This window comes from Anser anser (assembly GCF_964211835.1).
Source record: "Anser anser genome assembly, chromosome: 1".
In the NCBI taxonomy this organism is placed as follows: Eukaryota; Metazoa; Chordata; class Aves; order Anseriformes; family Anatidae; genus Anser; species Anser anser.
In genome coordinates this window covers 159,382,321-159,405,981 of record NC_139720.1, presented here as the reverse complement: position 1 = coordinate 159,405,981, position 23,661 = coordinate 159,382,321, and the positions used below count along the sequence as shown (strand labels likewise).

At 44.3% G+C, this 23,661-nt stretch overlaps 1 protein-coding gene across 1 annotated transcript in view; it reads left to right on the top strand.

The window, feature by feature from the left end:
- Positions 1-7,348: 7,348 nt before the first annotated feature.
- The window catches only part of GPC5 (glypican 5), a 778,624-nt gene continuing 762,311 nt past the window's right edge, over positions 7,349-23,661 (top strand). The window contains exons 1-2 of the mRNA XM_083837015.1: positions 7,349-7,663; positions 9,454-20,290. Coding sequence (XP_083693141.1) covers positions 20,278-20,290 — 13 coding nt within the window. The 5' untranslated portion in view covers positions 7,349-7,663; positions 9,454-20,277. The remainder of the gene's footprint in view (positions 7,664-9,453; positions 20,291-23,661) is intronic.

Sequence of the window (23,661 nt, the reverse complement as noted above, 5' to 3'; positions counted from 1 at the left end):
TGGACTGGCTTCAGAGGAGCTCACTGCAGACTGTACTGCAAAACTACAACTGATATTCAACAGTGAGGTGCACAACTGGAGAACAGTTTGCTGACTGTCAGCGAAGGTGATGTAATTTGTCTAAATGTAGTTGAAAACACATCTTTATTTGCTTCTGTTACTTATGTATCCATCTGCACAAGTAGCCTTGGATTTAACTGCATGTCCAAAATATATGTCACAAATGGTAGTCAAACTCATTAATCAAAACAAAGAACCTTTTTTTTTTTTTCCCTTCTCTTTTCCCAGCTCTGTTACTGCAATGTTAGCTGACCAGACAGCTCTTGTCCAAGCCTCGGTCTCCAGCAGATGCTGTATTATCTTTTCTACTGAAGCAATGCGAATCATAGCACAGGAGACATGTAAAATGGAGAGTTGTGTGTTGTCAGCACAGTGACAGCATCTAGTCCAGCACCTCACTTCTGAACTTCTCAATAGTTTCCATAACACTTTGGGTAGGAGGAAAGAAGAAGAGGCAAGGACTAGTCACAGAATTAGGCCAATAGTTGTCTACTATTTCCTATTTCCCTGCTACACATCTTCCTACAAATGCACACTCAGTCTCTCCCTTACCACTCTATCCTTGCTGAGGCTGTGGGCTAGTCAAGAATACCCTGTAAGCAGCAGAACACTCATCAGCTGAAGTCAGCTAAACAATACACAACACTGATACAGACAACTTGTTGTTAGTAACAGCTAGAGAAGATCGCGATTAGAATCATGAGAATATATTTAGTCCAATGCCTGAAGCCATCTAAAATGGGGGTTAAGCAATTCAGAAGAATGTCTTCATATGAAAGGACCTATCATCCTTCTCTTCTAGAACCAGTGTATTCAACCCAGCTTGCAATAGTCATAAATTCTCACAAGTTGCTGACCCAGCACAGGGCATTCATCTATGGGCACACTGATGTCACCAAGAGCCATTAGTCTCACTGACAAAAATCTACAGAGAAATCTGAAAACTTAGCCAAATATTTTGCAGTAGACTAGGGCAAGCTGGGTGTTTATGGCATCAATAACATTCTAATTGGTGCATGAATGCACTTATGTATACTTTTCAGGTTTTTTTTGTTTGTTTGTTTTGTTTTGTTTTGTTTTTAGTATAGTATTTTAAAAACAGTCCCACAATGAAGGGCAGAGTCACTGTGGTCTTCAATACATAGATATGAATAGCCATCCACTTGAACTTACTGAACAACTTTGCTCACTAACAACAGAGAGTACCTTTTAAAAGTCTGTACACAGATCACGCAGCTGTCCAGGTAAATTGAAGTGTATTACTAATTACTATATTTTTAAAATTACTATATATTTTTATATATATATTTATATATATATTTTTAAATTACTATATTTTGTTATGATAGGTAGAGTAACAAGGTTTGGAAAGAGGAGCAAACCAATTCATGAAGTTTCATCGTATTTTGACTAATGTTAGTAGTTTCCAAATGATTTTAAATGAGAATACATTTTTTGTGAATATCCTTTTCATCTATATCCTTCTCATAGTGTCCCATCTCAGAAAGAAGGGACTTTTGCAGCACAAGATTTTGCAGGACCTCAGGATGTCACTGGAGAGGGCAAGGAGGAGTGAGCGTTTCCAGAAGTGCAAAATAAGGGCACGGTCTGCCATGATGGAGAGCACACAGCTTGCAGAGGCTGGACGGCTTCATTCTCCCCTGGAATGAGGGCACCCTGGGTTGTGCTCTATGATCCCCAGCTGCAGGGGCACCACTCAGGAGGTGTTACCAAAGGATGTCTTAGATTTGTGTTTCAAGAAGCAGGCAACAAGGGCAAGGTAACATTTGTTATTGCATATCCTCCATGAAAAAATGTTTCTCAAGTCATCTGAGTCCATTCTGCAGCCCATTTATTCAGGCCTCTGGTTGGACAGCAGGGTTATGTTTGGCCAACAAGGCTGGAAAATGCTTCAAAAAAACATTATCGTTGGCTACTAGACATTATGTTGGTCTTGGTGCCACGCTGGTGGTGCTCAGTGGCTAACTTCAGGGTCAAAGTGCCCCAACAGAGCAGGGATCTCAGAAGAAGACCTGAAGAAAAATTTTACAGTAGTCCTAGAGATTCAGTGTACAGACAAAGGTGTAAAGTCCTTAAATACAAATATCAAAAGTGTTATGAACAATATCTAAAATGATATCTACAGGTGTTAGCGTATAATTTACAAGGTCCCACTGAACCTTGGCTTTCAGCTTTTGCTCTGACATGAACACACAAAATCTCTCCAGTTCCCACAGTTTTTTCACCACTTACAATTTTCTCTACATTACACAACAACTCCCTCTTGTACACTAATTTTCTTTCTCCCTTAGTCTATTAACCATCAGGTTCCCAAACCCATGCAGTACATGTGGTGTCCCTGTCCTTCCGTGTTCAATTTTCCTCTTTTTCCACTCCTTCATTGCTCATCTTCATTCTCAAATTAATCCAGGGGACAGGTAGATCTATGCAGCATTTGAGATAGCTACAGGAATCTCTAAAAGATAACCAAGTTTCTATAACTGCATCTATTTTAATAATTGTTCTTACATGTCTGTGAAGGTATATTACAGAATTTTATGTGTTAATGCACCAGGATTCATTCCTATAAAACAGTGGAAGAAGTCTATCCCACAGAGTGTGGAGAGGGGATTTTGAGGAAGGCATTGCAACATTACCAGTACACCAGCTATTATGCTTTATTTCTCCTGGCATTTTCTTTGATCTAGCCTCGAACAAGCACCGCTAGGCTTTAAACCATGCTCTCATTCATGCAGATATTCACAAAGCAGAAAAAAAGTACATACTTTTTGCATGAATGCAAAGGGAACGGAAGGCAAGAACTACACTGAAAAGTACCTGAAAAGTGTGGACAGATTTTATTGGATGTTTGTATAAAATGTCAGAGCACGGATTAATTCTGGAGAAATCCGGTCCCTATTGCTCTCCAGTTTTAATTTCCCCTTTTATTTCAGAGCTGCTTCTTCAGCATCTTTTTCTTGCTTTTGAAATCCCTTCTTTTTAAAGACCACATTTGCACCCATGCTCTCTTTTATTCCCCATGCTTTTAAATCTACATGCTCAGAAGTAAATTCTGTGGCATCTCCTGTTTTCCAGCTGTTCAGTGCTTTTCATGCTACATCCCCCTAGACTGCTTATTTAAGAGAGCACAGGGAGGATCCTTAGGAACTGAGAGAAGGAAAGGCAGTGAACAGCTTAAAACAGTAAGGAGTGAGAATTTCAACAGCCAAGAAAGAAAAATTGTGAGACAGAGGACAGAACAGCTGACGCTGAGACAGCTTATCTTTAGTTCTTCTTTTCCCAGCAGCTTGTTTGCTTCTTCCGAGTGTAGATCACAGTAACATCCCTCTGAAGTATTTCAGAATAGCCCAACATCCTAACCAGAAGGAGCATTTCCAGTTTCTTGTTGGCATTCTGAAGAAGCCTAGGCACCTTGCAGCAAAACTTGGCTCCATAAAAATCACAGAAGCAGACAATTTTGACCAGCATGAGCATCGTCCTGACTGTACCCAGCCACCCCAGCCTTAGAGTAAGCAAATCCTGAGCCTTAGAGCAGGATAGAGGTAGGGGAAGCGATGCTGCAAAGCTGACACTCTCCGTTTGTAAGTGTTCCCTCTTCCCATACTGTGAAAGCTGTGAAATTTTCATCTCTCTGCAGATGCTGAAATGTATCCACAAATTAAAGACTTCCATACTTCAAATGACGCTAATATATAAAGGGGAACGCTTTACAGGTGAAATGAATAGGTAGAGTCTGTGCAAACACTGATTTCCAGACAGGATAACATCATAAACACCGGGAAATTAAATTAATGGCTGAACAGTACTAAACTCCCAAGAATAATAATCAGATCTAGGTGTTTAACTGTCTGTGACTGAGGACTCCTGTATCTTGTTATAACTCACCCCCCTACAGAGTGCATGCCTCCTTCAAAATACAAATATTTGAAATTATGATTTATGTGTGCTGGAGTATGATAAAATATGTAGGAATTAAAGGCTTGATTCTAAAAAAACCCAGCATGACGGGAAAGTGTATTTTAATCCTAAAAACAGAGAAGCCATTTTTGCACTGCTTTTGTTTGTTTGCTGTTTAGTCAATTTAATATAATGTACTTGAAACTATGAACAGAGTAAGTATTAGCTCTGACAAATCAGTAACACCAAAAGTTTTTACTTTTTCAATTCCTTTTTTATTTGACTTATGCATTAGCTGAGAGAGGGAAATATAAAAAGATATTTGGCGATATTATTTTTTGTCCTGTTTTCATTTTTTTCTGACTGAAATCTACTAAATCTGTCATCTCTGCTACAGATAAACAGTTTGTGAAGTTTTGAAATAATCATATGGATCCAAGGAAAGGCAAATTTCAAACGTTGGAAGTAAAATACCAAGTAGAGCAACTTCTGTCAGTCTGTCAGTACTCAGTTCATTTATTTTTAAGAACAAATAACCCTAAAGTCACCAAAAAGAATGTTACAAATGCCTCTTTGAATATCCCTCGCTGTCTTTAGCTCAGGAATTGCAATTTGACAAGGAGCTGGCATCACCACTGCACATGCATTTTGGTAATTATGGTTGTTTAACCAAGTTATAAAAGTTTTTGATCTTTAACCTATTTTCTTTCTTTTAAGGGGTTACAAGTGCTTGGTAAATTAGTTTTTTCCAAAGATTTCTCATCAGTGTGTATTGCATAACATAAATATTGCCCATGATTTTGACTGACGTATAATGATTTATTCCATATTCTTTGTATTGATTAAAACAGAGAAAACCAGCTGCACTTACGGTGTCAGCCTTGGTTGTGAAAGAGCCGAGGTCTGTTCCTTACTGTGTCAGATTCTTCATCTGCAATGCGGGAACGGCAATTGCTATGCCACACTGTGTTGTGAGGGTAAATATTGTAATAAATGTGATGTGCTCTGCTGCTTTAGTAAAGAAAAGTAAGATGGGTAGCACTCCATAAAGGACAAAAAGATGAGTTAGTGCATGTTAAAGAAGAGTGACCTTAGGACCTTTGTATATGAGTTTTATCTGCAAGATGCAGAACAGTATTTACTGTTTAACACACATTTCAACTTTAAGGGAAAGTTGACTTTGATTTCTTCCTTTTAGGAGACCCATTTTAATGTAGTGGATTGTATTTCAAAGATACTTTCAAAGAAAGTTTTCAGTAGAATCCCCAGAGCTCGGGAACACAGAATACTAGGACACGTGTGTTTTGCAGATAATCTGTGTGCCCAGGGATTTTATGAACATCATTCCACTGATTTCAGTGGGATCCAGATTTTGTTCCCTGTGAACAACTACTTGGGCACATTTCTTTCTCTTCATTAGTGGCACGGTATGGTGGCAGTGACACAAAAACCTGGTTCCTGAATTCAGCACATCCCCTCTGTTGCCAATGATCAAAGTCACTGGGGGAAAAACAAAACAAAACATAACAAAACCCTACACTTTTATTTGTTCTCACGCACACGTTTCACCAGTAAGGTATAATGTGTTTAGATGTAGAGCTTAGTGATATGGTTTAGTGGAGGACTTGTTAGTGTTAGGTCAGAGGTTGGACTACGTGATCTTGAAGGTCTCTTCCAACCTAGATGATTCTGTGATTGTGACTTTACTTTCCTTACCACTTCATTTACTTTATATTCTGAGATGATGCTTGCCCATCTTTGCAAAAGCTCTGTGGGATCTCTGGATATAAGATAAGGACTGAAATGTTACCTGTTTCCACCAGCAAGAATATTGCCACCAACTTTAGTAAGGCCTGGATTTCATCCAAAGCAGCAAGAACAAAAATATGTTTATATGTGAATCTTATTACCTCTTGGTGGCCTTTTTGCCAAAAGTGAAACAGAAAACAAAAAGCAAGAAAAAAAAAGGCAAAAGAAGGAAACTGGAGTGTGGACGAACAGGGTTAAGGAGTGGGAAGAGCGTTTACATCTCGGTTGTGAGGGAGAGCCACATCAATAATACTAAAATATGATACAAAAATGACCATGTTTTATACTGTTGTGGTGTAAAAGAGCAGCTATGGCTTTCAACTGAAACGCTCCTTTATCAACTACAGCTTTGTAAAATAAATTTGTGTGTAGCAGCAAGTGTACATTTAAGCTAAAAGAAAAAAAGCCAAACTAAGGAGTGTGGGTGAAGAAAACTCAAGGTCTGCGCCCATGAGATTCAACACCACGTATAAATGCTAAAAAATACTACTGAACGTGCATCACTTTCTGAGGGCTCAAACACAGCAAAGCCATCTGAAAGATAACACTGTAGCTGTAATGAAATGCAGTGAGCAGTTTGGGAACCACGTGTGTTCTGCTCCGAACAGCCACCGAACAACACAGAGAACAAGCACACGTTTTTGTTTTTTTTTCTGATACATACTTCAGGTAACCAGCGTAACAGGTAAAAATAAATATATCCTAGTGTCTGCAGAAATCACTGTGGTGGGACGGCAGCAAACACAAACTCCAGGCACTTTGGGAAGGGCAAATTCTGGCTATCATTTTTGACGTTTTTTATTTGGAAGATGAAGCGATGTCCCCGGTTATATGCAGAGAAGGGACTGTGGAGATGTTGCTGGCCTTGTGCCGCGCAAAACACTCCAAATTTGAGGCACTTTCGCCCCTTAGAGCCGTGAGTTCAGTGCATCCTTGTGAAGCAGGCTCCTGCGTCACCCCGAGGCTCGGAGCTCGCCCAGCTGCCGCCGGCGCAGCGGGGGCAGGCGGGGAAGGGGCCGGCCGTGCCCCCCGCACCCACTTGTCACTTTTTTTGTCACTTTTTTTGTCACTTTCCCACCCGGGGCGCGCTGCCTGCGCCCCGTCCCCGCTCCTCAGGGCCTCGGCTCCGCGCGGGGGGAGCCCGCAGCAAATGGTGGCCGCGCTCCCCCGTATCCCCCCCACCCCCGGCGGCGGCGAGGACACCCCCACGCCCCCTCCCCACCGCCTGCACCCCCCGCACCGCACCGCACCGCACCCTTCCCCTCCCTCCTTTCCTCCCGCTCCCCTCCCCTTCCCCTTCCCCACCGCCTGCGCAGGCAGGATGCGCGCAGCGCCGCCATCCCGCAGCGGGAGCCGCGCATGGCGGGGCGCCGGGCACCGCGCTCCCCGCGGCGGCGGGCGGCAAAGTTTGTGCCGAGCCGTGCCGAGCCGTGCTGGGCCGGGCCGGGCCGTACTAAGCCGGGCCGGGCCGAGCCGAGCCGGGCCGGGCCGGGCCGTGGTGCCGCCCGCCCGCCGTGCGGCTGGAGCGCGGCGGGGCGGGGGCGTGCTGGCGCTGGGGGTGGGGGGTGCTGCGGCCGGCGATTGGGCGGCGCGGCGCTCGGAAGCACTTTGTTTTCTATTCTAATGAGGGCGGAGCGGGGCTTGTGGATATTTACGTTGAGGCGGGAGCCGCCGCCCTTCATTCACCCACATGGTCCCCGAGCCCTGCCGCCGATGCCGGGACCGGCACCGGCACCGGGACCGGCCTTGGCGCCGCTTCCCCCCCGCCCCCCATCCGCCCCGCCGGGTAGCGGCGGCGCTGCCTCGCCTCGCCCCGCAGGGAGGAGGAGGAGGAGGAGGGAAGATGGTGGCGGCCGCCGCCGCCGCTCGCTCGCTGGTGAGTGTCGCTGCCGGGAGACCTGTTGTGAGCCGCCCGGCGGTGCGGGGGGCGGGCGGCGGCGCGGGGGGTGCCGCGGGCGGCTCGGGGCGGCCGGGGGGCGGCGGCAGCGGCGGCGGCAGGGGGGTGTGGGTGGGTGGGCGGCGAGGGGGGAGCGGGAGCAGGGCGCATGGCAGCGGCCGCCGCGGCGGCGGCGCCTCCCGAGCTCGCAGACGGGGCGGGAGGGGCCGGAATGAGGGAGATTTGAAAAGCGTGCGCGCCGCTCGCTGCCGCCGTGAGTCCCGGCGCCCCCCTCCCTCGCCCCCGCGGCCCTTCCCCATCTTTCTCCCCTTTCCCCTCGCCGCTGCGATCCGGGCCCGGGGCGAGCCGCCGGGCGGGCTCCGGGAGCGGCCGAGTCTCCCGGGGCGGGCGGCGCGGAGCGGAGCGCAGCACAATGGCAGCTGCTGGGGGCCGGGGGTGGGAGCTGGGCGGGGGGGGGGGGGGGGGGTGCCGGGGAGGGGGCCGCTGCCCCCCGGGGGGCGGTTTTTTGGGGGGGTTTGTGGGGCGGGAGGGAGCGGGGAGGAAGGCCCCGTCCGGGAAAGTTTGCGGCGTGCCCGGCTCGGCGCGGGGGGGAGCTGGCGGCAGCAGAACAAAGCAGCACATGGGGCAGAGGCCGCGGCGGCTCGGGGGCTCGGCTCGCCGCCCACGCCCAGCTCGGGGAACGGCGGCGGCGGTAAAAGAGGAGGAGGAGGAGGCGATGGAGGAGGAGAAGAGGGAGGGGTGTGCGCGGCCGTGGTGCCGCGGGGTGGGGGGGGTGGGGGGGCTCTCGGGGAGTTCCCGGCTTTGTGCTCCGCCGCCCCCCGGGGGAGGGGGCGCGGGGCCCCGGGGAGGGGGCAGCGCCGCGGGCTGCGATCGCGTCCCGGGCCCCTCCGCGTGGGCTTTTGTTCGCGGAGGGGCGGGGGCGGCGGGCCCTCCTCTTCCTCCCCCTCTCCCTCTCCGGGCCGCGCGGGGCGGCGGCGGCGGCCTTTGGGGGGGGGGTTCGCGGGCGTGGGAGGGCGGCGGGGGGCTGCGGGCCGGGGCCCGGGCGAGGGCCGGCGGCTTCGTTACGAAATCGGCGCGGCGGCAGGCGCGGGGCCTCGGCGGCGCCATGTTGCTGGGGAGGGGGAGGAGGGAGGCGGGGGACATGGCGGCGGCTGCGTGCTGGGGCCGATTGTTCCCTCCTAGGCCCCGAGCCGCGTGTGGGCAGCGGCGGCCCGCGGGGACGGCTCCCCCCCGGCGCTCCGCGGCCCCCTCCCGGCCTGGGCGGCGCTGGGGGGGGCACCGGGCGGGCCCGGCCCCATCCCCGTCCCCTCCGGCGGGGCTGCGGGGCTCGGCGGGCCCGGGGGGGCGTCGCGCTGTAGCCGGGCTGTGACCTCCGCGCTGCCGCCGCCGCTGCCGGCGCCCCCTGGCGGCCTCGGTGCGCGCCGCCGGCCCTGTGTTCTCGGCACGAACACGTGCTGCGGCGGCAGGGCGGCGGGCCCGGCCGGGAAGGGGCCCGCCGAGCACGGCCACGCCGCCCCGCGCCCTGCCCGCGCTCCTCAGCGGGCCTCCAGCAGCGGTCTGAGCCCGGGGGAGCCCCCAACGGGAGGGGGGTGTGGGGGTGCTCGGGGAGGGTTTTGGGGGGGGGGGGTCTGGGGGTGTGGGGAGGGGCGGGGGGGGGTTCTGAGGTGCGCCGGGGACAGCCGAGCGTTTGGCGCCCTCGTGGCGGGCGGAGCGCGGGTGGGAGGCGGCGGTGTTGGGGAGCTCGGTGTGTGACTTTGTTCTCTGCTCAGCAGGCAGAAAGCAAGGCGCTCGGCGGTGGTTTCGCAGCGTGGACACGTGCGGCGGGAGGTAACGAGGACTGCTGGGGATGTTGAGGTAGAGGATTCGTTGAGAAAGTTGCTTTTCTTGCAGAAAATGGTAAGTATTTAGTTTTTACTATTTTTTTTAGTGTAGAGGGAGAGCCTGTGCGTCAGAGTCAAAGCCTGAGACTTTGGTGAAGAGCACTAAATTGCAAACATTTCCTTGGGTTTGGAGGCAGGTTCAGCAGCCCACAATTTCTCTCATTTAGAGGAGGATAATCCAAGTCTTTCGAGCACACGTTTTGAAGCAGCTGGATGGTGAGGAAGCTTTCAAAATGTTTGAATTCCATATCTGGGACTTTATTTTTTTGGGGAAAAGCTCATTCTGAAGTTGAGCAAAAGTTACAGTTCTATTGTAGGCTAAAACTATGATAGTAAGCTTGCTGCGTGTATCAGGTAAGACAGGCTTTACATTGATGTAGTACACCATATTGAAGAAAAAATGTGCTTTCAAATTTTGCATATAGCACTCTCCTGCTTTGTAGTATCTCAAGTCTGTAGTAAGCAGCCATAACTTGGTTGTGGCTATTACATATTTGCATATAGAGCCATCATTAGAAACTTTTTCAGTTCAGGGTAGGCCAATCTAAATGCAGTGGGAGGAATTCTAGTCTGAGGCAAGGCGACTGTAGCAGTAAATGCTATATTCTGCCAGCAAAGTGAATAAGTAGAAAACATAGCGGAGTACCTGGCATGTGGTAGACAGGATGCTTTCTGGGCTTAAGAAGTCTGAGCTTAAGAGGTATGAGCTGTTGAGTGTAACTTCTAAATGTCTAATTACCTAAATTGGGCATTAACTTTGTTTATATCTGTTTAATACTTGCTGGCCTTCTCCTTTTCTATTAAGGAGAATGCCCTTCCTACTTCAGATTGGTCTCTGAAAACTAATAGTTATTTTTACCTCCACAAGTTGGTGTTCTGAGAATGAGAATCATATGGGAGAAGTAGTTGACTCATTTTCACAATTGGGCTCTTCTGCTGTCATAGGCATTGATTTTTGGCTCTCGTGGTAATTCCGTGTGAGAGTCCTGGATGGGGTAATGCAGTGGTTCAGCTTTTTCTGAGGGAGGTCTTCAGCGCAGACAAAAAAAAAAATCCTGGATGTTTGTTTCAAAGCTTGGTTGTCAAAACTGTGATTCAAAATTTGATCAAATACTCACTTTGTTCTTTCTTTCAGCAGGTACAAAGTAGACGACGTATCTTGAATTACTAAAAGCGCTGGTTGCGTCAGAGTAATGTCAAAGTGCTTACAGTGCAGGTAGTGATATGTAGAACCTACTGCAGTGAAGGCACTTGTAGCATTATGTTGACAACTGCCTCGGGAGATCTTGCAGGACTTCAGAGATTGGAAAGGTACAGTGTGGTGGTGTCAAGTGCTTTTTGTACTAAGGTGCATCTAGTGCAGATAGTGAAGTAGATTAGCATCTACTGCCCTAAGTGCTCCTTCTGGCATAAGAAGTTATGTTTTCATCCAGTCACTCAGGTTAAGACTGTAGATGTTCCAGTAGTTTTCTGCTTTGCAGTCTTCTGTTAGTTTTGCATAGTTGCACTACAAGAAGAATGTAGTTGTGCAAATCTATGCAAAACTGATGGTGGCCTGTTATAATCTACATCAAGGAGTCTGAATGATTTCTGCTGATTGTGGGATATTTGGTGGCCTTTCTTACTTTTAACAGCAGTCTAGTGAATAACAGCTTGTGTAGCACTAAAGTGCTTATAGTGCAGGTAGTGTTCACTAATCTACTGCATTATAAGCACTTAAAGTACTGCTAGCTGTAGAACTACACATTCAGCATGTCTCGCAGTTTATTTGTTGTTTAATTGAACACTGTTCTCTGGTTAGTTTTGCAGGTTTGCATCCAGCTGTATGATACTCTGCTGTGCAAATCCATGCAAAACTGACTGTGGCAGTGACAAGTCAGTCAGTAAATGCGGACAAATTGTACCCCTTTCTACACAGGTTGGGATCAGTTGCAATGCTGTGTGTTTCTGTGGTATTGCACTTGTCCCGGCCTGTTGAGGTTGGTGGGGATAGAGGCTGAAACACTTCATAGCTTTAAGGAATTTCTCCCTCCTTCACTGATCCGGGAAACCTTAAAACCTTAAGTTTCTTCTTGAAAAAAGCGTTATGTAACTTTCTGTGTAACTAGACTTTCATTTTCTGTACCTGGCTTGTTTGTATGCATTGGATTTGTTGTTGATAATAAGTACTTGCTGAAGTCCTTGAGTGTGAGTTTTGTTTTTTTTATTTAAAAAAGGCTGTTAGGAGCTTTCTATTAAACTGAGGTGGATACTATTTTACATTTTCTTCTCCGTTAATTTGTTGGGAAGAAATGGGTTGTAAGCATCAAAAAATCCTGATGAAAATTTTTACTTGTTTGCTGTAAGCTTGTTTCTCAAAATCAAATTACATGAAGGATTCTTCAGCTTTCTTCTGTACTGCTTTTTATTATATCGAAACTGCATGTTCCAATGGGCTTTTAATTTTTGTTCTTCATCTGGAATTTGCCAAGTTCAAGTGTAGTAAAGGAGGCTACAGGCAGGGCCTTAATCAAGCCTCACCTATGGAATCTTTAATACTAGTTAGGCGTCCACTTCTTGTGAAGTATCCACGGTGGTGGTGAGTCTAAGAAGTCAGTTCGCAGGCTTTGGAGTAATTTGCTTACGATAGGATGTATAGCAATGAAAGTAGAACATCTCTAGAGCTATTTGAAGAGCTCACCCATACCACTGCTTCAGGAAGACATAAGGCTGGTTGGGGAAGATTGGGTACCTGGCTTACTTATGAAGCATAAGTATAAAATCTGTAAGTGGAGCATTTGGCACATAGTTTTTTTGAATTGGCCACATGTTAGTAAACTGCATTTCTTGCTCAAACATAAATGTTTTTCTTTTCTAAGACAGGCTTCCTGAGAAATAATGCTGTAAATTCAGACAAGTATCAAATTCGTTGCTTAAAGCTGCCAAATTATGCAAACTATATAGTCCTTTTAAAATACCTGTGCCTTAGAAAAAGGATATGTGGGTCAATGCTGCCCTTGCTTGCTGTTCTTACCTCAAATTAAAACAACATTAAATGCAATGTGTTGTTATTTCCAAGGCAGTGCTTTCCAGAGTCAGTCAACGTATATTGTGGTGCTGCATGGAATATTACTTCATTGTCTAGCAGAATGTTGAAGATAGAGGTGGATTTGGCATCTCGAAGTTTATTTCTGAAGTAGCCAAGCCAACTTAGTCTTTAACTACGTGCTACTCCCTTTCTGCCCCTCTTCCTCCTACTCCAAATTCCTTGGATAGGTTTCTTACACGTAACATTTTTTCCCAAGCTTAAAATTTTCGTTAGATTTACAGAAAAGAGGAAGCTTGTCTCAGTGAAGTCACCAGGTGAAGAAGGCAAGTGTCTCATGTCCTGCTTGCTGTTCAATAAGTTTTTTGCAGTAATTTTTTAGTACTAACAGGTTTATCTCCTTTTTTGAATTTGAAGTTAGCATTCTTAGAAGCTGAAATGCAGGAACTGTTTTAATACGTGGTGAAGGTTATACTGCCATTTAAGCATCCCATTTTTTTAACTTCTTGAAGATGCATCTTAGACAACAAAGCTTGTTAAAACGGAGCACTTACGGAAGCAGTTTTTATACCCATGGAGTCTGAAATCGTCCATTAGATTTGTTGGAGAGTACCTACCTGGTTTTAATACCTTTGTGTAAAAAAACAACTGTGTCGCAATTATTACTGTTCCCTTCATTTAATCCTTTAATTGCCCAGCCTTAAAAAAAAAAGGCGCGCACAAAAATGTTGCAAGTCTGTGAGGAATAATTTTATAACTTACATAGTGTTTTAAAGACTTAGTTAGCTATGCTTTGTCAAGGGGTAATTATAACAATGCCTTTGTAACTGTAATAACAATGTTAGGTGCATGCTTTCAATACAGCTTTGTCTTACTAATTGTGAAATGTTACCAGAAGCTTATCCTGTGATTTTTATTTTTTTTGAGGAAAAACTTAAATCTACTCTGGGTTTCAACTCATTCCAACAGATCGGTAGTTTTCTGATGGCTATATAGTAAGTCACATCAAGTTCTGTAAATCATTTCTCACTTTTTTTATTGCTTAACTCCACAGAAGTAACTGTTATTCAATGTATGTTAGTTTCAGTGAAGAAGTTAAACTAGTTGAATAACAGTGGTAGTGTAAGAAATCATGCTGCTATGAGGTTCAGCTGGCTTTAATAAACTAAGTTGAGGGCCCTGTCACTCTTCTTTCTGTAAAGTTTGACTGGAATGGTGTGGTTAGATGAAACAAGTGCCAGTTTAAAAAACCTGAGGAAATAACATTTGAAATACCAAAATAGGTATTTTCTGCAGATGTGTTCAGCTGTGTCTTGAAACACTCATGTGGATGGGAAGCTCCCATTTCTGCTGGTACAGGTAATCATTTTTTCAAGTAATCTCCTGGTACGAATTAGTTTGAGCCCTATACGCTGATGTAAGCTTGGCACTAATGAAGATAAGCCTGCAGAAATTCTTAGGAATTTTATAAAATGATTGTGTATTACGCAGGAAGACTGTAACTTAGTCTGTCTTGCTGAGCAAAAAAGTAAGAAATTCCAAGATCTATTAATTGCCTGGAGTTTCTAGCACAATCACAGTTAGCCTTATAAGGAAAACCTTGTCTGTTAATCATAGAAAACTTTTTTCTCTATACACTCCTAGTATCTGAAAGCATGATGGGAAATTATGCGGCTTTTTCACTGATTTGTCACTGGATGATACAGAAAAAACAGTTCTTTAGAACTGACTTTCTTGTGTTGACTTGCAAATATCAAAGGAACTAGTGAGATGACTGTCGGGAGCAGACATTTTGAGTAATAGCTAGTTCATAGTCATTAAATGAACATAAAAATAGAGGGGGACATCCCCTGCTGTGGCAGCATGGAGTTGTCTTTTCTGCATAGCTGACGTTATCATGAGAAACCTAACATGGCACTTGATGTTCTGTTTTTCACTAATTCTTCTATTTGAAGTACATCACATCTCTTCCTGTAGTTTGTAAATGATGTCTTCAAGTCTCACTTCAGGACCCGAAGATTTCTTCAAATCAGGGTTTGTTTCTGCACCACCCCCTGTTACTAGAATTCATTCCTGCAGCTTTCTCCTTCATAAATGTTTGGGTTTGGTAGCTTCAGAATAATGGATGCAAATATTATTCACCATGTAAAATACATAAATGTTATTTCATAGAGGAGATAAAGCAGCTGATCGTAAAGCAGTGGGCTTGCATCGTGTATTGGTTCTTTATCACAGCTTTGCTATGAAGTCTGCGCTTGTGTTCCTAAAAAGTCTTCATTTCTGGTCAGTGGCTTGCTTCATCAATTTATTTAGGATGAGGTTTAGGTAAGAAGGTACCGAAAAATACTAATCGTGTCTGAGGTTCTCTGTAGTCCACTTAGTACGTACTTCTCTTACCTTGCTGATGAATTATCTGTTGAGTTTGTCTTCTACTTACGTGTAGCAGTTTTAACAAGTATCTGTCTTGATTCAGTTGGTGTTGTTGTGAACAGAAGAGTAGAGAATGATACCTGCTTACATGCATGAGAATTGTTGGTCTGGCATCACCGAGGCTGGAAATGAGTTCCCACCCTAGCATCATTTCATGTTGCCAGTTCTGAAGCTTCTGGTTCTAGAAGGTACTTTGGGACACAGAGGACAAACAGAAAATGGTGGCCAAGAAGGCCAACAGCATCCTGGCTTGTATAAGAAGCAGTGTGGCCAGCAGGGCTAGGGAAGTGATTGTGCCCCTGTACTCGGCTCTGGTGAGGCCGCACCTCGAGTACTGTGTTCAGTTTTGGGCCCCTCGCTACAAGAAGGACATGGAGGTGCTTGAGAGAGTCCAGAGAAGGGCAACGAAGCTGGTGAGGGGTCTGGAGAACAAGTCTTACGAGGAGCAGCTGAGGGAGCTGGGGTTGTTTAGCCTGGAGAAGAGGAGGCTCAGGGGAGACCTCATCGCTCTCTATAGGTACCTTAAAGGAGGCTGTAGAGAGGTAGGGGTTGGTCTATTCTCCCACGTGCCTGGTGACAGGACGAGGGGGAATGGGCTAAAGTTGCGCCAGGGGAGGTTTAGGTTGGATGTTAGGAAGAACTTCTTTACTGAAAGGGTTGTTAGGCATTGGAATGGACTGCCCAGTGGTTGAGTGAAGTGGTTGAGTCGCCATCCCTGGAGGTCTTTAAAAGACGTTTAGATATAGCCCTTAGTGATACGGTTTAGTGAAGGACTTGTTAGTGTTAGGACAGAGGTTGGACTGGGTGATCTTGGAGGTCTCTTCCAACCTAGACAATTCTGTGATTCTGTGAAATGTTGGGTAAATTGTGTGGGTTATGTTCTTTCAGCAGGATTTAATACAAGGATGTTAATATCCTCCAGCCAGGAATGCTACTGGCTGTAGGAAACTCAAATACTGGCCTGGTGAGTAGAAACGAAGAGTTGTAAAAGTGAATCTTCCCTCAGTTATTCTAAATTTTCCACCTTCCTAATAAAAAAAGTGTTTAACTGTTACTGTTAAACAAAACTCATTTTCTGTAGCGTCCCAAAACAATTTAATGGGTGAGCAGTTCTGTGAAATCAGTCTCCTTTCAGGCTCACCTGCTTCTCAGGGTGGGGTGTTTTTTCATTATCCTTAAATTGCTAGGGTGACATGACACATGGGTAATTTAAGTGTAAGTATCCAAATACAGAATGCTTGGTTACAGCCACATGCCGACTTCTTCAGGCTCTTTAGGAACTGAATCAGGTTCTATAAATATGTAGCAAACTGTGTAGACAGAGCCATAAAAGCAAATAGCTGTGATCTGGGTAGCCTTAAATATTTCCTTTCACTTGAGGAGGTTAGCATTTCTGTTCGTTACTGGAAAAAAATACCACTGATTTATTTCAACCATTGTAAATTAGATCAGGTTTAGGGATCCACTGAGGCTGAGGGAAGGCATCTCCATAGTTTATGTTCTTAATGGCTCTTACCGAAAGCCATCTTAATGCATGGATTCTTGCACGAGGTTGGTGAACAGAGATAGCTGAGACTATTTTAACTGAAGAAATGTTCGTTTTGGAGATGCATGTTCGGTGCATATCTGGGGTTCAGACTGGCTTTGACTGCTGCCAGCTCATTTAGCTGATCAGTGCTAGCTAGTGCATAGTCTGAGCCCTTACTGGTGTAATGTTGGAAAGTAAAGTTACTAAAGTATGTCTTTACTCTCCTGAGTTTGGTTGAAGAGAGGTGTGTTACATGGAGCCCGACCTGCAGATAAGTGATGGCTGGTCATGTCCTACTTACAGTAGAAATACACAGGCCTGCTGGAAAAATGTGTGATACTGCCTTGCCTGGGAGATGGGAGGAGATCAAGGATGCCATTGAAGGGAGGGAAGATGAATACAAGAATGGACAGGGAAAAGAAAAAGGGACTATAAAGCTCAGTTAAAGCAGAAGGCTACTATAACTTGTGTTATTTAATAATTGGTATTTTCTATGCCTTCTGTGCTGCTGTGACTGACAAGAATGTTAGAACAACTGTCCTGCTGTGGGGCATGTCAGCAGTTTGGATAGAAATGGTCTGGATTTTAACAATGGATAAGACACCATGCAACAATAAGAAATCCTTTGGGTGGCATGTTATAGAATCTTTAAAAGGTTCCAGATACCCACATCTTTTAAGTGTGTTTATTACAGTTCCCTTCCCTGCTATAGAAGAAGTCTAGCTAGTTCCTGTTTAGTGTACTTTTCTAGGCACTTCTCTAGTTTTTTTTTACTGTCCTCTCTGCAGAGCTGTAAAATATGAGCACTTAGGAAGTACTGAGTCACCGATTACTTGTGTTTTGGTATGTGCATCTCTTCTATTCCCCTCTCCTTCCCATTCCCGCATATACACAGTATGTTGGCAAAGGCCCATACTTTTTGTGGGAAATCAACCTTTACTCCAGTTTTCCAAGTATCCCTTTAATATTTTAAAGGCTATAAATACTTAGAAATAGAAAATATCTACACGGTAAACTCTAAAGCTCTACAGGCCTTCCTATTTTTTTCCTAAAGACTAAAAATGCTGCATCCCGAAAAGAGGTTTTTTCCAAATATCCCATTGTCTGCAGTTAATTCTAGAAATCAGTGCTACTAGGTGGCTTATCAGATTTCTTCTATTAGTGCAGTAAAAATACTGAAACAAAACACTTAAAAACTTTCCATAAGCTAGTGTTTCACTATTAAAATACGAAGTGTGAACTAAAGTATAAAATAAAAGATAAAAGCATAGTTAAAGAGATAAGTGCCAGTGTCTATGATAAGCTCTGCTAATTGGTGGATAACCAACCTCAAGGTAAAAACTCCCAAGTTCTTATCTAGCAAAAGCTTTTCAGTGAGAACATGCTCATTGAAACAGTAATTGGTGCCTAAATTGTTTTCAGTGAAATTTAGTATATATGAGATGCAGCTGCATATTTCTTTTACATTAAATAGTTCCTGATACAACATAGGATAGTAAGCAAGGTACTACTCTGATTCTGAAATGTTTCATGTGCATCGGTATTCTTAGATAAAGCATGAAAGCAAGCTGTGAAGTATGTATCTGTGTGTCTCGTCAAAATGCTGTTTCTATGCAAGTCATGGAAACTCCTCAAAATTGCGTGATGGTTACGTTCCTAAGGTCTGTGGCAGGAAATGGTCCCTCTTAGCACTCTGTGTTATGAAGTGCCTCCCTTTAAAACATCGCATAAAAATTCTGCAAGTTCTTACTGCAGTATAATATTGCACAGGGTGCTTAACTTCCATGAGCAAGTTTTGCCTCTCTGAACTATTGAGTTCCTAAGTTGGCTCCAGTCTGAAGGTTTTTAGCATACCTTCTGTGTATCACCATCTATATGTTCCTTGTATTTTTCAGTTTCTTCTAGTAAGAATACAGCTCTGGTCCTGTAGAAACAGCTTGCTAGTGTTTCTGAAAGTGCTGGACTGGATTTCTGTGCAGGTGACTATGCTCTAGGAACTAGCTAGGTGTTAGAAAGCTCAAATGTGCTTACTGACATACTTGCAAGAATACATGTAGAGAGAATTTTAGAGTTGTCCTGAGCAACAAACATAACAGAGGCGTTTGGAGTACTATCAACAGTCAGCCTGTGAGCTTGTAAACACTCCTGACTCTGTGGCAGACTGGGACTGGAGGTAGTAAAAACAAACAAACAAGCCCAACCCTCTAATTCTGTTGGTGTGCTTTAATATCTGTGTGTCTGGAGGAGTAGAGAAGTAGTTCTTTCCTGTTCTCCCAACTCACGTATCTCCATCTGCAGAAAACCCAGTGATCCGAGGTGAGATCAACTGGTCAAACTATGAATACATCCTACTGGTCAGTGTTCGAGAGGGTGCTTCAGCAGGATAGTGAAAGCAGGTTCTGCTCAGTGAGACTGCATGAGCAATCTGTAACAGGGGTTATCCACGCAGATGGGTGCAAACAAAAGTGAGCGTGTTCTTTGTCTGACCAGGCCTGAGTCAGCTCCTCTTTGAAGCTGAATTTTGAGTTAAGATGTTTCTTTTTACCTCTATTTCCCAGCAACTTGTGTCTAAGGATTGTATTGATGGCTTTGACAACAGATGTTCACTTGTTAGTGTCTACTGTTAATGTTATTTTTGTCCTTTTTTTAAAGTTTGTATTAAAATTTAACCAATAAAGCACCCAGTCAGTTGAAAGAGATGCTTATATGTGGACTCCCTTGTGATTTGGAGGAGAAATACATTTTTTCATACCCCATTTGTGTGAATAAAACATTTCTAAACATGAGAGAAGGTTGAGATGGATGGAGGTTAAAAGTCTCCCCTAGAGTAGGGGAGGGGAGAAAAATCATCAGTGGAATAGAAGTCTACGTGCTGGGGAGGTTTAAACTTCTTTCAAGAAAGCGCTGAGACAGACTGCTTGGTGAGAAACAGTTTTGGAACTCTGGATCTCCACGATGCTGTAGAGGTGTATGTTGTAAGCCTAGTTTCATTAAAAGTGACCTCTAACTCTATTTTTCTTTGTTACTTTTTGTTTTTGGTGCAGGGAGGTGGGAGGTGTGACAAAAGCCTTCAGAGCTTTGTATGCCAGATCAGTGGACTATTCTTAATTCTTCCTTAATGTCACATCTTAACATAGGTATTGAATGTGCCCAAAGTATTTAGACTTTTCAAAAGTATCCAGTCCTGCTCTGGTGATGTATTACATGTGAAGGCTTTGTGTTTTTATTTTTTTTAAGAGGGTAAAAATTTAGAGTAATAAATTTTTGAACTGGGCTAATGAATAAGTGAAGATTTTTTTCTTGTGACATGAATCAGTTGTACTTTCTTGGATACTGAGAGTCTTGCAGGTCACTACTTCAAATTGGCTTTTGTGAATTAAAAAAAAAAGTTTTTTCCTTATGAGAGTGGAAAATAATGGTTAAAAAGGATTCACAGCCCTAGAGAATGGATACTGTCCTGGATTCCAACTGAAGATGGCTGTGATTCTATCTTCTATTAAGACTACCTCTTTCTATCTAGTCTTAAGGCTGTTTCCAGGCAGTGTAGCTAGCTCAGTATACCAGGAGGTAACCCTTACACTGACTGGATGTTTCTCTGGGTTGCTTTCACGTAGTGGTTGTCAGAAAAGCACGTCTGGACACAACCTGGAATCTGGGCTAGACCATTCACCTACCAGTATAATTCTCCCCCAAACTGGAGCAGCACCACTGGCCTTGACAGACAAACCTCATGCCTCTGACATGTAAGTGGTCCCCTGGGGAAATAGCGTGTGGGAACCGCAAACAGAAGTGTATGCAGAGGTACTCAGTACGGATGGTTGGGTGACACGGTGTGTAATGGAGCCACATGGAGTTAATCAGTTAATCTGAAAATCATGAAAATAATCTGCTCCGTCAGTGTATATATGTAGTTTCACTTCATGTGCATCTCCAGTACTGAATTAAAGAGTTCAAAGTCTGGAATATATAGTGATTCGTAGGCCTGTATCCCTTTGGGGGATAAGGAAGCTATAGCAAATTTCACCTACTTCTACAAGTCTGCAGATTAATAGGACATTTAAATTAGGTTACATTTTGGCTTATGTTGTAAAAGAAGCATGGGGAGCCAAGAGGATGTAAGCGTAGTCTTGCAGGCATTGCAGAAACAAAACTTTCTAGCATTTGAGAAATTTAAGGGATATGCTTTATTCATAAAACATAGGGACTGCTCGTCTTAAGTTCTGTTGGTGATAAACAAAGTCTTCTATAGCCTGTAAGGGGCTTGGAAAATCTGCCTCGCCTTTACAAAAGGTACATGCAAAGGAGTCTCAGCAAAACAGTCTAAGCAATAAATGGGTAAAAAGTTATTTGCCTAGTAATCTAGAGGGTTTTAATAAAGCACAGCAGAACAATCAAAGGTGCATAAAAATATACTTCTCTACTCCTTTCCTGTGCTGAAAGAGGGATAGAAGGAAATGCTGAGAGCTTGGTGCTGTAGCAGAGCTACCAAAGTAGTGTGAAGGCTGCATAGTCTGTCAGCCAGAGACTCCATGCACCGCCCTTTTGGGGAGAGGGTGGGAGCCGTGGGGAGGGGGATGTTAAAGGACTGTTATTGGTGAAGATTTTGTTTGATTACAGCAAAGAACATTACCATGCTGAAAGGAGAAAACTATAAAAGCTGAATGGGAATTAAAATACATGTCCCTTCTCAGTGTTTTCTTAATACTGGCTTCCAACAGTGAGAAGGAAACCTGTTAAGATTTGCTTTGTGCCCAGAACAGAAAACCTGATCGATCAATCATCCTTAGGACTGTTGTTGTAACAATTGGTCTTTGTTACGGCTTCCATCAGACAGCGGTGCTGGTTCACAGTCCCAAACTGAGAAGACACTGCTTTGAAAGAAACATTCCTTGAGATTAAATGGTCCTTACCATTGCAATAAGACCAGGCATGGAAGCATGACTTCTTGAAGTCTTCTGCTCACCTGGGTTGCCAAGAATTTCCTGTTTGTGGGTGCCCTTTTTGGCCTGATGTACAAGTCCACTGGTATTTGGAGAAATAACAACAGCTCCTCACTATGCCAGAGTTCATGAAAGGTGTGCAGCTGGTGTGCAGTGCCAGCTTCATAGGGCAGCAATACTGCCTTGTATTGGTGATAGCAAGCATGTGCAGCATGAGCTCATGCATTGCTTGTTGAGGAAAAGCACGTGCAGTATGGCTGTAACCTGTAGAACTGGTGCATTTATCACTGCATGAGTCTCCCAGACAATTTGAACACGGTCACAACAGTGGTTAGCTGCTTTACTCTCATTCACTGAGGAGAGATCTATCTTGATGTTACTGAGACTGGGATTAACATCTGTTGGCTTTGTGCTCCTGGTTTTTAGCCTGGAAGTCAATGCATTACCTTACTCTGAGAGTTTCAGAAATACTAACCATGCAGCTGTTCATCCTTGATCGACCAGGTCCATCTGTTCTAGTATCAGGATTATGCTTGCCTTTTCGCAAAGAGTTCTCATACTCCTTTTCTTAAGTCTGCCAATAGATCTGGAGGTGCAGCAGTTGCAACGAAGTCTAGGAACGTTCGTACACCTGGAAATTTAGTCCACTGTGATGCTAGTGTAAAATGAGGCTTTCTGCCTAAAATAGCAGCGTATGAAGCATGCTTCTTGGTCAAATAAAGGAGTTTAGACTAAGGACCAGTACTAGTATGCAATGGAATGCTGTAGTACTGTACTAACAATGGAAGTGACTTAAATGTGCAAACACAAATCTGCAAGAATGTGGCAGATAATCCAGAAATACGTCGATCTGGAAGCTCACAGATCTCAGCAATGTGGAACTAGGAGGGAATGTGTTAAGCAATGGGAGTGCTGGCAAAGATGAGTAAACGGGTGAGTCCCGTGTTTTATGAACAACATCTAGCAAAGTGTATATTAGGTCTTAAGAGCTGGAGACTTCATTAGGCTGCCCAAATGAAGTAAAATCACAACAAACTGGTGTCTTATGTGCTGCTTCCAACCCTTGTGCCCTTGGAGCTTCCAGTCTTCCCACCTAATTTGTCTAGGGATAGCAGAAACAAACTCAGAGGTACTTAGCTGTAAATTGATGGATTAAGCTCTCAAGACTTGAAGGAAAAAAAACCAACATTTCCTCAGTGTGAGGTAAGTATTCCAAAACTTTTCTGGATGTATCATGAAGACAAAACTAAAGTGAGAACAGCGTTCATTCTAATAGATTTAACTTTATGTAGTTGAACTCAGTTACTTCTAACCTGTAGACGTCCTTTTGATGGAATATTTGATACCTTTTACCTCACATGCCAAACTGCCACATTGCAATCTGACTGTCCAGTACTTTGTGTGGGGAGGTTTCATGTTCATCTGTAGAACCTGCACAACACTATGATGAATGTGTGTTCAAGATGGGAAAGCCCCTTTTTTTCGTGTAAGGAGGTGTGGACTGCTGTAATATTTTGGCAAAGATATTTGTTTCCCCATGGGTTGTGACTCGGATTCCAAGCCTCAGGTTGGAGAGACTACGGAGAGGATCTTCCTTTGGACTTGTTGGTGGTTTTTTTATGTAGGTATCAGGAATCCTGTTTCTAAACTTGCGTATACCTTTGCAAGGTCACTTACAGTTATCTCCAAATCAAGGAAGTCATTGGACATTGGCACAGCCAATGTTTCATGTTCTTGTTCTACCATAACCATGCTTTTCCAGATTTAGAATTTGTCATTGCAAGACATACTACTGTTGTACACTTACCTGTAGTTCCCCGTCTCACCATTTAGGTATAAATAAATAAAAATATTTTACAACATTATTTAGAATAAAGATTCTTTAATATTAAAATATAGTTTTGACTTGCTGTATGCAATTCAGTTTTCCAATAAATATTCCATGGATTCCACCAAACATAGGAGATATTTAATGAAGCTGCAGATGTTTACAATTTCTCTGATAGTTCAGACTTTTTTATTACAGCTAGCCTTTTCCTGAGCATGCAAGGCCAAAAAGTAACTATACTTACTAATGACTTTATATCTTCATCCTTGAGGGGGCTGCGAAATGTTACAAACAAATCAGGAGCCTTCCTAATTTCTTCAAACTTAAGGAAATGGTATTTCTTCAC